We start from the raw sequence: 14,422 nt of genomic DNA on the forward strand, positions 1-14,422 counted from the left end.
TTGTCGTCTGCATATTTGGATATTGCTGACTTGGTAGCAATATCATTTACTTGTTTCTTTTATTGCATGTCCACCGGCCCCTTTTGGGAGTATTCTGGGTTTTTTGTACAGCCTGCAGCCTAACATCTCTCCAGTTGGATAATTCTGGATAATTGGATTAATTTTTTCTCCCTGTTTTAGCTCAAGTAAAACTGACATCTCTAGGGTCCAATCAGAAGACCACTAGCTGTCAATCATAGAGGATGGTCGCAGCTGGAATCTCCATGCAGAGAGCCCACCTCTTTTACACTTGCAGCTTTCACATTAGTCATGGAAGCTACGGTATGATTCTACTCTCTCACCAACATCTTTATGGTGGTCAGCAGTAGGATATATACACGTAGAATATATACTTACCATCCCTGGAAGCCATGTGATGCGCTGTGACAACATCAACGCAAGATGGCACCCGGGAGAAGAGGGCGGGGTCAGACAGCTTATTTACACACATTACAAAGTTATATAACTTTGTAATGTGTGTTATTAAGCAGAAAAAGAAAAAAGCCACACTTTAAGGGTGCGTTCACACGTACAGGATCTGCAGCAGATTTGATGGCACAGATTTAAAGCTGCAGATTCAAAGCAAATCAATTCTGGGCCATCAAATCTGCTGCGGATCTGCTGCAGATTCAAATCTGCGCCATCAAATCTGCTGCAAATCCTGTACTTGTGAATGCACCCTAATAGTTTAAAACTGCTGACAGATTCTCTTTAAATTAATCTAGTTTGTACTCCTTGCATATTTTATGGACGTTCTCTTCATTATTTATAATGGCCTATTCTGACCGTTATGAAGGTAGTGCTTATTTTTTTGCAGCAGCTCTGCATTTCTGGTGTCATAACTTGATCACTGTTGCTTTCTCACCGGTTCTTTCTTGAGGCCTTCTATAAGCACTTCTCTGGCCTTTTCTGGATCTTTTTTCAGCTTTAGCAGGAATCGAGCAAGCTTGCCAGTATAAAAAGCTGCCATTCCTGAGCCAGGGCTGTTCTGCACAGCTTCTCTGAGCAATCTCTCAGCCTCTTGCAGATTTCCATTGCGTCGCTCAAAGTTCACATGTCTTAGACGCACCATGATGACTCCAGGTACAGCATTTTCTATGTTGCACAAAATGGTCCGAGAAGAGTCCAGTTGCCCTAAACGCAGAAGACCATTGGGATAGGAAAAAATATACATGACATAATGCTTAACTATAAGTGAACACTGACTACTAGCTATACAATGACACGTACCATGTTTTTCTTCAAATAAAGCCCACTGGAGATGTAGTGTGTATTTCAATGGCAAATGGATTCGACAGGCTCTCTCAAAAATAGAACGAGCAGCTTCCACGGAATGTATTTCCATATAGCGGATATACTGTATAGAAGCAAACCATCAGAAATTCAGAGCCAGAAAATGTTACAAATTCTGTGCACATTAACAAATGCGTATAGCAGGCATACATTTCATTTCATTCCTGGGATAGACCAAAATGCGCCTTTGCTATTTTGACTAGACTGACATATATATAGCGAATTCTAATAAGTCTGTGCCTGTGTGAATGTTCTAATCTTTACTGATGCGTTATATTAATGACCTGTCATTAAAAATAACTTTTGCCATGTTATCAGGCACATCAAAAGTTACTGATCTTATGGTGAGAACCACTGTGATCAGGAGATTTAGCTGGGAAGAGAGCACGACAGCAGTGCGATCTACTCCCCTGCTTTATCTTCTGATTAGCTAATTCCAACAATGTCAGTCTATAAGGCGATCAACATTGCCTCATAGTGAGCCACATTGAAAGCAGCTGAAGAGTAGATTGCGTGACTGCCCAGCTTTCTCCCTGGCTATATCTCCTGATCGCATTGGTTCTCAGCATGAGACCTGCTGCATTCAATAACTTTAGACATGTCTGATAACATCTCAAAAGTTATTTTTAAAGTGATATTCCTGGCAACAAGTAAAATTTTACTGCAGGCAGGGGAGAACATGTTAAACTACTTAACTCTCCCCCTGCCCTTGCAGCGCAGCATCACAGGCTTCAGGATCCCCAGTGGAAGTCATTTTTCTCTGGGTTCCGTTCTCATCGCAGCCTGGGGGAAAATAACCCAACCTGGCTGATGGATCGCCCGCTCAGCCAATCAATGACTACAGACGTGTCCAGCCCCGGTCACTGATTGGCAGTGAGGAGGGATGGAGAGGTTGTGCCAGCCTAATGCACACACACTCTAGGCCACGACTGTTTGGCACAGGGCTGCAAGTTTAAAAGTTTTTTCTTAGGACAATAACTGCATCACCTGCCAAACGGACCCCAGGACAGATCTAGGATTAAAAGCAGCTATCAAAAGGAACAAGTGGTTTGGGGTGGGCAGATTGTGGGTACAGAGTCGCTTTGAGTAGCCATGACAAGTTACTGTACAAATAGTTTTATGTACATTTTGCATTGTGTAAACTTATGCTGCATTTACACGGAAGGATTATCGTGCGAATTTGCACGATAACGATCAAATTCTAATGATAATCGTACGTGTAAACGCAGCGAACGATCAAGCAACGAGTGAGAAATCGTTAATTTTGATCTTTGAACATGTTCGCAAATCGTCGTTGGTCGTACGCAAAAAATTTGCAGATCGTTCCGTGTAAATTTACCGATTTAACCTATGTGCTTGATAGGCTTAAGCGTTCGCAAAACGATTTTTCCGTTCGATATATTGTTCCATCTAAACATTGTTAGGAAGGGTTAGGCAGCACAGGAGGGGGGCGGGCTGGCAGCACAGGAGGGGGTTGCTCCGGGCGTGCCGAGGGGTTGCTCTGTGCCGCCCACTATGCATATTCATGTGTGCATAGAGAGCGACAATGGAGGGGGCAGCACGGGGGGGGAGGTGGACTGGGCATGACGAGCTGGTGCTCGGCACTTAGGGTGGCGCCCCCAAATGCTCCTAAACCCCTTATTAGCATAGGGGTAATTAGAAGCTATCGTTTGAATGCGGGGCAGAAGACAAGATTTAGTAGCAGCCCTGCTCTTCTCAAGTAATAATCTACTGCGGCATATCAGCAGGTTCATATGGCTGAACCTGCTGATAGTGCTGCTTTAAAAACCCTCTACCCATTGACTTCAATGGCACATGGAGAACCTGGCAAAAAAAGGTGAGTCATATCACTTCCTTTTCCATGTGATGACATGCTGAAGTCAATGGGAGCTTTAGGGCTAGCCCACTCCCTGCTGCCCACAGCACAGAGAGCACAAATGCCCATGTAAACATGCCCTATCACTGTATACTGTACATGACAGCAAGTGAACCAAGACAGGCACAAGATACGTACCAGTATAAACAAAGCCTGGATTCCACAACTGGTGTCAGGAATCTGAATTCTCTATATCTAGTCTCCTCTTACTTGTAGGGAATTAGATTTGCCTTCCGCTGCCTCACCCTATCACCCAAGCCTCTCCAACAGATATCCTAATGTAGGTACTATTGACTTATATCCCTAGCACAAACCTATTTGACAATCAAGAGAGCAGTTCTCACCAACAGCCAGAATTCTTCATACTTTGCACATGGCATTAAACAGCGCTCAAACAGTACAACTACTCGTTCATGCTGACCCTCTGCCATCTCAAAATTCAGATAGTTCCTCCAGTTTTTCAGCTGTTTAATAGACAGAGGTGTGGCAAAGAAATACAATCGTTTGATCTGGATAAAGAGAAAAAAAAGAAAACAGAAATGATATGTCCATTTTTTCATATCTTTATAGAAGCAAAGATTTTCTTTAACCCCTTAAAGACCGGGCCTGAAATAGCCTTAACCCCTTAAGGACAGAGCCTGAAATGGCCTTAATGACAGAGACAAATTTTATGAATATGACCAGTGTCACTTTAGTCATTAATAACTTCGGGATGCTTTTACCTATCCGGCTGATTCTGAGATTGTTTTCTCGTGACATATTGTACTTTACATTTCTGGTAAATTGGAGTCGATACTCATAACAAATCTTTATGAAAAAAACCCAAATAATGTGAAAAAATGTGAAAAAATGCATTTTTCCAACTTTGAAACTTCTTTGCGTATACAGAAAGTGGTTATACCACATAAATTATATATTAAATAGCATTAGCAACATGTCTACTTTATGTTGGCGGCATTTATTAAACTATCTTTCATTTTTTTTAGACGATAGGAAGCTTAAAACATTAGCAGCAAATTTCCAAATTTTCAGTAAAATTTCAAAATCAGATATTTTTAGGGACCTGTTCAGATTTAAAGTGTATTTGAGGGGCCTGTATGTTAGAAAGCCCCACAAAGCACCCCATTTCAGAAACTGCACCCCCCAAACTCTGCAAAAGCACATCCAGAAAGTGTTTTAAACCCTTTAGGGGAGTCACAGAAATAAAAGCTAAGTGTGTAAGGAATTTGAAAATTTTAATTTTCTGTGCAGAGATTTTATTGTAATCCAATATTTTTCATAATTATAAACCTATTACCAGAGAAATGCACCCCAATAATTATTGCCCCGTTTCTGCAGTTTATAGAAATACCCCATATGTGGCCCTATTGCGCTATTTGACGCAACCACAAGCCTCAGATATAAGGGAGCGCCTAGTGAATTTCAACGCCTCCGTTATATTTGGTCATTTTTGACTGTACCACTTCAGGTTGGCAGAGGCTCTGGGGTGTCAAAACCTAAAAAACACCCCTAAAGGGACACCATTTAGAAAACTACACCCCTCAAGGAATGTAACAAGGGGTGCGGTGAGCATCTGGACCCCACAGGTGCTTCACAGATTTTCCGAACAATATGGCGTGAAAAAAGAAAAATTTATTTTTTACACTAAAACGTTGTTCTAGCCTTCAATTTTTCATTTTCTTAAAGGGATAAGAGGCAAAAAAAGACAAAAAATGTGTAGCGCAGTTTCTCCCGAGTACAGAAATACCCCACATGTGGCGATAGAGTGCCAAGGGGGCGCAGGACGAGCCTCCAAAGGGAAGGAGCGCCAATTGGCTTTTGGAAGCTGAATTTCACTGAAAAGGATTTCAAGGGCCATGTCGCATTTACAGAGCCCTCGTGCTGCCAAGACACTGGAAACCCCCCACAAGTGACTCCATTCTGGAAACTACACCCCTCAAGGAATCTAACAAGGGGTGCAGTGAGCATATGGACCCCACTGGTGACGGGCACAAATGTGGAACAATGTGACGTGAAAGGGAAAAATTTCATTTTTTCACTTTCATGGCACAAATGTGCCCGTCATCAAGGGGTCCATATCCTCACTGCACCCCTTGTTAGATTCCTTGAGGGGTGCAGTTTCCAGAATGGGGTCACTTGTGGGGGGTTTCCAGTGTTTTGGCAGCACGAGGGCTCTGTAAATGCGACATGGCGTTCATCATCCATTCTAGCCAAATCCAACCTCCAAAATCCAAATGGTGCTCCTTCCCTTCGGAGGCTTGCCCTGTGCCCACATGGCGCTTTATGTCCACATGTGGGGTATTTACGGACTCGGGGGAAATTGCTCTACACATATTGTGTGTTTTTTTCTCTTTTAACCCCTTGTGAAAATGATAAATTCAAGGCTAAACCAACATTATAGTGTAAAAAATGTAATATTTCATTTTCACGCCACATTGTTCCACATTTGTGCCCGTCACCAGTGGGGTCCATATGCTCACTACACCCCTTGTTACATTCCCTGAGGGGTGTAGTTTCCATAATGGGGTCACTTGTGGGGGGTTTCAACTGTCTTGGCAACACAGAGGCCTTTTGAATGCAACATGGCCCCTCAAAATCCATTCCATCCAAATCCAGCCTTCAAAAACGAAATGGCGCTCCTTCCCTTCGGAGGCTTGCCCTGCACCCACATGGCGCTTTATGTCCACATGTGGGGTATTTACGGACTCGGGGGAAATTGCGCTACATATTTTGTTTTTTTTCTCCTCTTTTAACCCCTTGTGAAAATGATATATTCAAGGCTAAACCAACATTATAGTGTAAAAAATGTAATATTTCATTTTCACGCCACATTGTTCCACATTTGTGTCCGTCACCAGTGGGGTCCATATGCTCACTACACCCCTTGTTTCATTCCCTGAGGGGTGCAGTTTCCATAATGGGGTCACTTGTGGGGGGTTTCAACTGTCTTGGCAACACAGGGGCCTTTTGAATGCAACATGGCCCCTCGAAATCCATTCCATCCAAATCCAGCCTTCAAAAACCAAATGGCGCTTCTTCCCTTTGGAGGCTTGCCCTGCGCCCACATGGCGCTTTATGTCCACATGTGGGGTATTTCCGTACTCAGGGGAAATTGCTCTACACATTAAATGTTTTTTTTATCTTTTAACCCCTTGTGAAAATGAAAAAACATGACAAGATTAATGATTTAGAGTAAAAATTTTACAAAAATTACACTAAATGTTGGTCTAGCCTTGATTTTTTTCCATTTCCACAAGGGGTTAAAAAGAAAATGAACACAAAACGTGTAGGGTAGTTTCCCCTGAGTACGAAAATACCCCACATGTGGGCATAATGTGCCATATGGGCACAGGGCAAGTCACCAAAGGGACAGAGCGCCATTTAGAGGCTGGAATGGAGGATGGAGGCCATGTCGCAATTACAAAGCTCCTGTGCTGCCAGGACAGTAGAAACCCCCGACAAGTGACCCCATTCTGGAAACTACACCCCATAAGGAATCTAACGAGGGGTGCAGTGAGGATATGGACCCCACTGGTGACAGGCACTTACGTAGAACATGTGCCGAGAAAATAAAAAATACAATTTTTTTCATTTTCACGTCCCAAATGTGGCCGTCACCAGGGGGCCATATCCCCGCTGCCCCCCTTCTTAGATTCCTTATGGGGTGTAGTTTCCAGAATGGGGTCACTTGTGGGGGGTTTCTACTGTCCTGGCCGCATAGAGGCTTTGTAATTGCATCATGGCATCCTCTAATGGGAATGGCAGCCATACCTACTTAGCTGGGGAAAAGGGACAATTCTAATTTATTTGGGGGTATTGGGCCAATTATTAGTTTATAAGGTTGAAAATGACAGGTGTCCATCAAATTCAACCTGTGTTGATCCAAAGGAAGGCAAAAACCCCTCGTGAGGCAGACGACAGTAGCCTCATCACAGGGGAAAAATTCCTTCCCGACTCCATAATGGCGATCAGAATAATCCCTGGATCAACGTGACCCCTGAAATAGGAATAAGGGACAGAATTTAGATAATGTAGAACCCCAGTGACGTGTGGTGCGCCTTGGAGCGATCCAGTATGCAGAGGTCGGGGGGATCAGGACAGGCGTCACACTGGAAAATGGTGTCCTTCCTGATCCCCCTGTTACGCCACACTCTGCACTTATTCTGGGGTCTCCTGTTTTCCAGTGTGGGGGACGTCACCTGGAAAATGTTGTCCTGGTGCGATACGGGGTCCTTCATATCCAGAAGCGCTGGGTCCGCTCCATGGCTGCTAAATATTAGGGCGCTATTACTACTTCTGATATGTTCGGATCGTGCCGCAAGCTACAGGGCAGCGAGGGACCGGAAGAGGGGGGCGCTGGTATAAAAGTTATCCCTATACAGGTGGTGACCTTTATCCAGCAGTGGGAAGATCAGTTCCCGGACGATCTCCCCACTAACTCCGAGGATGGGGGGGCATCTGGGGGCATCTGGGGGCTGGATTCGGGTGTCCCTTCCTACATACACTCTAAGGTACGTGCACACTGCGGAATCGCAACAGATAATCCTTCGTGCATTCCACAGCTGGCACCCACCGGCGGACTGATGCAGGCGCACGTCTCCGTCCGTGTCATAGACTCCATTCTATGCACGGGCGGATTCCGCTCTCCGTCCAACGTGTTGATGGAATGACGGATGATGGAATCCGCCCATGCATAGGATAGAGTCTATGACACGGGTAGAGACATGCGCGCCCGCATCAGTCCGCCGGCGGGTGCCAGCTGTGGAATGCACAAAGGGTTATCCTTCGCCATTCCGCAGTGTGCACGTACCCTAAATCTGTAAGTGTACCCTGAGGTACTCTCACACAGTTTGTAGAATTTCACACCATACCGCCATCTCTTATTGGGACGGTACTGGCGGAAAAGACGTGTCTGGGGGGCAGCGTACGCTACGCTACCCCCAGACACGTCACTGGATGATGAGGATGATGAGGATGAATGGAGGAAAGAAGGATCCCCCCATTCATCCTCACTGGCTGTTTCGGAGTCGGAGGTAATAATAATGTATGCGTCCGATACCGAAAACACCCTGGGGGCCATCTTTATATGGGGATTGGTATATGGGGTATGTAGTGGTGTAGTGTCAAACTTTATTCAATGTAGTGTGGTGTAATGTAGTGTTTTTTACGTGTTTTTTTACAGTAAGTATAAAAAAAAAACCTACGCCAACAAAGGAGTTGCTGATAAATGCCGCACTTATGTGCGGCACTTATAAGCAGACCGTGGCAGTAGAATATAGAAAAAAAACACCCTACGCCAAAAAGGAGGAGTTGCTGATTAGCAGCGCACTTTCGTGCGATGCTGATCAACACTCAGCGGCGATAGGGTGCGGAAAATAGAAAAAAAAAAATTTGAAAAAAATTCTGAACATCCCTGTAACTGCTGATAAGTGTATTACACATATCAGCCGCTAGAGGGCAGCAGAGCGCAAAATACGGAAAGAGCCGACGCTGGAGCCGAAAATAGCCGAGAGAAGCCGAACGTGACGTCACGGAAGAAGCCGAAGACCCGAACGAAGACGAGGATGCCGCGAACCCGGAAGACGCCGATCAGGAGCCCGGGACAGGTGAGTAATGTACAAATACCTGCTCTGGACCCCTCGGCTACCTAGCTGAGGGGTCCAGGGCAGGTATTTACTATTCTGTGGGACTCTGATCGCCGTGCCACCGGCCCGATCGCCGTGAACGGCCGGCCGGCCGTTCACGGCGATCGGGCCGGTGGCACGGCGATCACCATTACTTTTTACAGTAATGGCGGTCGGTGCCGTCCTCGGACAGCACCGACCGCCATTTTTTTTCCGGGTCATCGGGTCGCCGATGACCCGGAAAGGTTCCGATCGCCGCTATTGGCTGATCTGAATTGATCAGCCTATAGCGGCGATCGTAAGCACGGGGGGTGTTAACCACCCCCCGTGCCGTGAAGCTAAGATGGCCTGCTATGATTTATAGCAGGCCATCTTCCCCGACCGCTGTGTGTGAACACGCAGCGATCGGGGAAACATCGGGCGTAAATTTACGCCCTGATGCGCCAAGTACCAGGGCGCGAGGGCGTAAATTTACGCCCGATGTCGTTAAGGGGTTAATGACCGAGGCAAATTTTATGAATATGACCTGTGTCACTTTATTTATTAATAACCTGGGAGTGCTTTTACCTATCCGACCGATTCTGAGATTGTTTTCTCGTGACATATTGTACTTTACATTTCTGGTAAATTGGAGTCAATACTTATAACAAATCTTTATTAAAAAAAAAAAGGCCAAATAACATGAAAAACTGCATTTTTCCAACTTTGAAACTTTTCTGCTTGTACAGGAAATGGTTATAGAAATACCCCATATGTGGCTCTATTGCGTTATTTGACGCAACCACAAGCCTCAGATATAAAGGAGCGCCTAGGGAATTTCAACGCCTCTGGTATATTTGGTCATTTTTTACTGTACAACTTCAGGTTGGCAGAGGCTCTGGGGTGCCAAAACATGAAATACACCCCTAAAGGGACACCATTTAGAAAACTGCACCCCTCAAGGAATGTAACAAGGGGTGCAGTCAGTATCTGGCCCCACAGGTGTTTTACAGATTTTCAGAACAATGTGGCGTGAAAATGGAAAAATATTTATTATTTTTTTACACTAAAACGTTGTTCTAGCCTTCATTTTAAAATTTTTACAAGGGGATAAATGGAAAAAAAAACAAAAAAAACACAAAAACGTGTAGCGCAGTTTCTCCCAAGTACAGAAATACCCCACATGTGGAAATAAAGCGCCATGCGGGTGCAGGGTAAGCCTCCAAAAGGAAAGAGCTCCATTTGGCTTTTGGAGGCTGGATTTGGCTAGAATGAATTTCGAGGACCATGTCGCATTTACAAAGCCCTTGTGTTGCCAAGACACCCCCAACAAGTGACCCTATTCTGGAAACTACACCCCTCAAGGAATCTAACAAGGGATGCAGTGAGCATATGGACCCCACTGGTGACGGGCACAAATGTGGGACAATATGACGTGAAAGTGAAAAATTAAATTTTTTCACTTTCATGGCACAAATGTGCCCAACATCAAGGGGTCCATATCCTCACTGCACCCCTTGTTAGATTCCTTGAGGGATGTAGTTTCCAGAATAGGGTCACTTGTGGGGGGTTTCCAGTGTGTTGGAAGCTTTGTAAATGCAACATGGAATTCACCATCCATTCTAGCCAAATCCAGCCTCCAAAATCCAAATGGCGCTCCTTCCCTTTGAAGGCTTGCCCTGCACCCACATGGCGCTTTATGTCCACATGTGGGGTATTTACAGACTCAACTGTCTCGGCAAAACAGGGGCCTTTTAAATGCAACATGGCCCTCGAAATCCATTCCAGTCAAACCAGCCTCCAAAAGCCAAATGGCGCGCCTTACCTTTAGAGGCTCGTCTTGCGGCCACATGGCGCCTTAAGTCCACATGTGGGGCATGTCGCATTTCCAAAGCCCTTGTGTTGCCAAGACAGTGGAAACCCCCATGGACCCCACTGGTGACGGGCACAAATTGGCACATTTGTGCTGTAAAAAGGAAAAAATAAAATTTTTCACTTTTACGTCACATTGTTCCACGTCATCAAGGGGTCCATATTCTCAATGAACCCCTTGTTAGATTCCTTGAGGGGTGTAGTTTAAAAAATGGGGTCACTTGTGGGGGGTTTCCACAGTTTTTGCAACCCAGGGGCTTGGTAAGTGTGACATGGCATTCACCATCCATTCTAGCCAAATGGCACTCCTTGCATGTGGGGTATTTCCGTAGTAAGGGGAAATTGCTCTACACATTGTGTTTTGTTTTGTTTTTTTTTATCTTTTAACCCCTTGTGAAAATGAAAAAAATCAAGACTAGATCAAGGATTTAGTGTAAAAGTTTTTATTTATTTATTTATTTTTTTTTACACCAAATGTTGGTCTAGCCTTGGTTTGTTTTCATTCCCACAAGGGGTTAACCCTTTGAGGACCAGGCCCAAAATGACCCAGTGGACCGCGCAAATTTTGATCTTAGTGCTTTCGTTTTTCCCTCCTCCCCTTCTAAGAGCTCTAGCACTCTCAGTTTTCTATCTACAAGCCATGTAAGTGCTTGTTTTTTACAGGAATAGTTGTACTGTGTAATGGTGTCATTCATTTTACCATAACATGTATGATGGAATTCCAAATATATTATTTATGAAGATATAAATAGGTGAAATCGTAAGAAAGAATGCAATATGGTAACGTTTGGGGGGTTCCTGTGTCTACGTAATGCACTATATGGTAACAGCGACATGACACTATTATTCTATAGGTCAGCCCGAACACAACCATATGCAGGTTACACAGATTCTCTAATGTTATATATATTTTTTTTATGAAATCCTTTTTTTTGGCAATTAAATATTAATAAAATGGGCATATTGTGATGCTTATAACGGTTTTATTTTTTCACCTATGGGGCTGTATGGGGTGTCATTTTTTCCGCCATGATCTCTAGTTTTTATTAATACCATATTTGTGAAGATCGGACGTTTTGATCACTTTTTATTGATTTTTTTTAATATATAATGTAACATAAAATCGATAATCCGCGCACTTTTTCCCCTCTTTTCGTGTACGCCGTTTACCGGTCGCAATGACGCTTGTTATATTTTAATAGATCGGACAATTACGCACGCTACGGTATATTATATGTTTATCTATTTATTCATTTTTATATGTTTTATTTATATAATGGGAAAGGGGGGTGATTTAGACTTTTATTGGGGGAGGGGTTTTGGGGTAGTGTGTTAGTGTTTTGAACTTTTTTTTTTTTACACTTTTGAAGTCCCTTTGGGGGACTTGTACATAGATTAGTCTGATTTCTACACTGATGAATGCTATGCCATAGGCATAGCATTGATCAGTGTTATCGGCGATCTGCTCATTGAGCCTGCCTGTGCAGGCTCAGTGTAGCAGATCACCGATCGGACCGCACGGAGGCAGGTGAGAGACCTCCTGCAGTCCGTTTTACCGATCGGGACCCCCGCAGTCACACTGCGGGGGTCCCGATCGGTAAGTGACAGGGGACTCCCCCTGTCACTTACACTTAAACGCCGCGGTCGCGCCGCGATCGCGGCGTTTAAGGGGTTAATGACACGCGGCAGCGCGATCGCTGCAGCGTGTCATTATCGGTGAGGTCCCGGCTGCTCACTGCAGCCGGCCCCCACCTCCTATGAAGCGCGCGCCGCTCCGGAGCGCGCTTCATAGCGGGAATAACACCCATGACGTAAGGTTACGTCATGGGTCGTCTGGGGACAGACTTCCATGACGTAACCCTACGTCCAGGGTCGTCTAGGGGTTAAAAGAGGGAAAAAAAAACAAAAAAAAAAAAACCACAAACAGTGTTGGGTTTCCCTGAGAACGCAAATAACGCACATGTGGACATAGTGTGCCATATGGGCATAGGGAAAGCCACCAAAGGGACAGAGCGCCATTTAGAGGCTGGAATGGAGGATGGAGGCCATGTCGCATTTACAAAGCCCCTGTGCTGCCAGGACAGTAGAAACCCCTTACAAGTGACCCCATTCTGGAAACTACACCCCATAAGGAATCTAAAAAGGGCTGCAGTGAGCATATGCACCCCACTGGTGACGGTCACATATGTAGAACATGTGCTGTGGAAATGAAAAATATAATTTTTTTCATTTTCACGGCACAAATGTACCCACCACCAAGGGGTCCATATCCCCTTGTTAGATTCCTTATGGGGTGTAATTTCCAGAATGGGATCACTTGTGGAGGGTTTCCACTGTCCTGGCAGCATTTGTAAATGCAACATGGCAAGCCTCTAATGGGAATGGCGGCCATACCTATTTAGTTGGGGAAAAGGGACCATTCTAATTTATTTGGGGGTATTAGGCCAATTACTAGTTTATAAGGTTGAAAATGACAGGAGTCCATCAAATTCAACCTGTGTTGATCCAAAAGGCGGCAAAAAACTCTCGTAAGGCAGACGACAGTAGCCTCATCACAGGGAAAAAATTCCTTCCTGACTCCAAAATAGCAATCAGAATAATCCCTGGATCAACGTGACCCCTGAAATAGAAAAAGAATAGGGAAAGAATTTAGAAAATTTAGAACTCCAATGACGTGTGGTACGCCTTGAAGCAATCCTTTATGCAGAGGCCGGGGTGATCAGGACAGGTGACACACTGGAAAATGGTGTCCTCCCTGATCCCCCTTTTGTGGCACACTCTGCACTTCTTTTGGGATCTCCCTTTTTTTCCCAGTGTGGGGGACGTTACCTGGAAAATGTTGTCCTGGTACGATACGGGGTCCTTCATATCCAGAAGCAATGGCACCCTCTCCGTGGCTGCCAAATATCAGGGCTTTTATTACTGCTTCCTGGAATTCAAGGTATTTCCCCGGGTGGCCGGCACATCTGTACAATACAACACTGTTTGGACCAGACGTACGGCCATCTTTTTGTACCTAGTTCTGTTTTTTCTCGTGGCGTTATATGGTTTGAGGACTTGATCTGATATATCAACTCCTCCCGATTGTAGTCTAGAACACAATCAGGTTTGTGCACCACGTTTGTGGTACCTCGCACAGGGATAGAGGTGGTGAATTGTGGTAAAAATAAGGACATCCCGTTTGTCCTTATATTTAACCAACAACATATTTTCACGTGCAAAGCTCTCACCTGCTCTCACCCCTTGGCATCGGTTGTCTTACCGGATGACTTGAGAGGCCTTGTTGATTTTTCCGAATCGTGTCGCAAGCTACAATAGCTCGGGAAGCGAGGGACGCTGGTATAAAAGTTATCAACATACAGGTGATAACCTTTATCCAGCAGTGGGAAGGTCAGTTCCCAAACGATCTTCCCACAAACTCTGAGGATGGGGGGGCCTTCTGGGGGTTGGGTTGTCCCTACCCTCATATACTCTAAATCTGTAAGTGTACCCTGAGGTACTTTCACAGAGTTTTTATAGTTTCACGCCATACCATCATCTCTTATTGGGAAGGTACTGGCGGAAATGGAGTCTTCCTTTGAAGCTCAGGAGGGACTCATCTACTGACATGTATTTCTCTGGGATATACATCTCAGCAAATTTGGATGAGAAATGATCTATGACCGGTCGTACTTTGTACAGGCGGTCATACGAGGGATCATCTCATGTGGGGCACCTTGCATTGTAGTTATAATGTACT

General features: G+C 44.8%; 1 protein-coding gene across 1 annotated transcript in view; it reads right to left on the minus strand.

Moving 5' to 3' along the window:
• The window catches only part of LOC138789252 (pre-mRNA-processing factor 39-like), a 50,922-nt gene that overhangs the window by 6,493 nt on the left and 30,007 nt on the right, over window positions 1–14,422 (minus strand). Inside the window, exons 8-10 of the mRNA XM_069967853.1 lie at window positions 3,553–3,717; window positions 1,270–1,396; window positions 905–1,173 (exon numbers count right to left, since the gene is read on the minus strand). Coding sequence (XP_069823954.1) covers window positions 905–1,173; window positions 1,270–1,396; window positions 3,553–3,717 — 561 coding nt within the window. The remainder of the gene's footprint in view (window positions 1–904; window positions 1,174–1,269; window positions 1,397–3,552; window positions 3,718–14,422) is intronic.

Source organism: Dendropsophus ebraccatus, chromosome 4 (assembly GCF_027789765.1).
Source record: "Dendropsophus ebraccatus isolate aDenEbr1 chromosome 4, aDenEbr1.pat, whole genome shotgun sequence".
Lineage (NCBI taxonomy): Eukaryota > Metazoa > Chordata > Amphibia > Anura > Hylidae > Dendropsophus > Dendropsophus ebraccatus.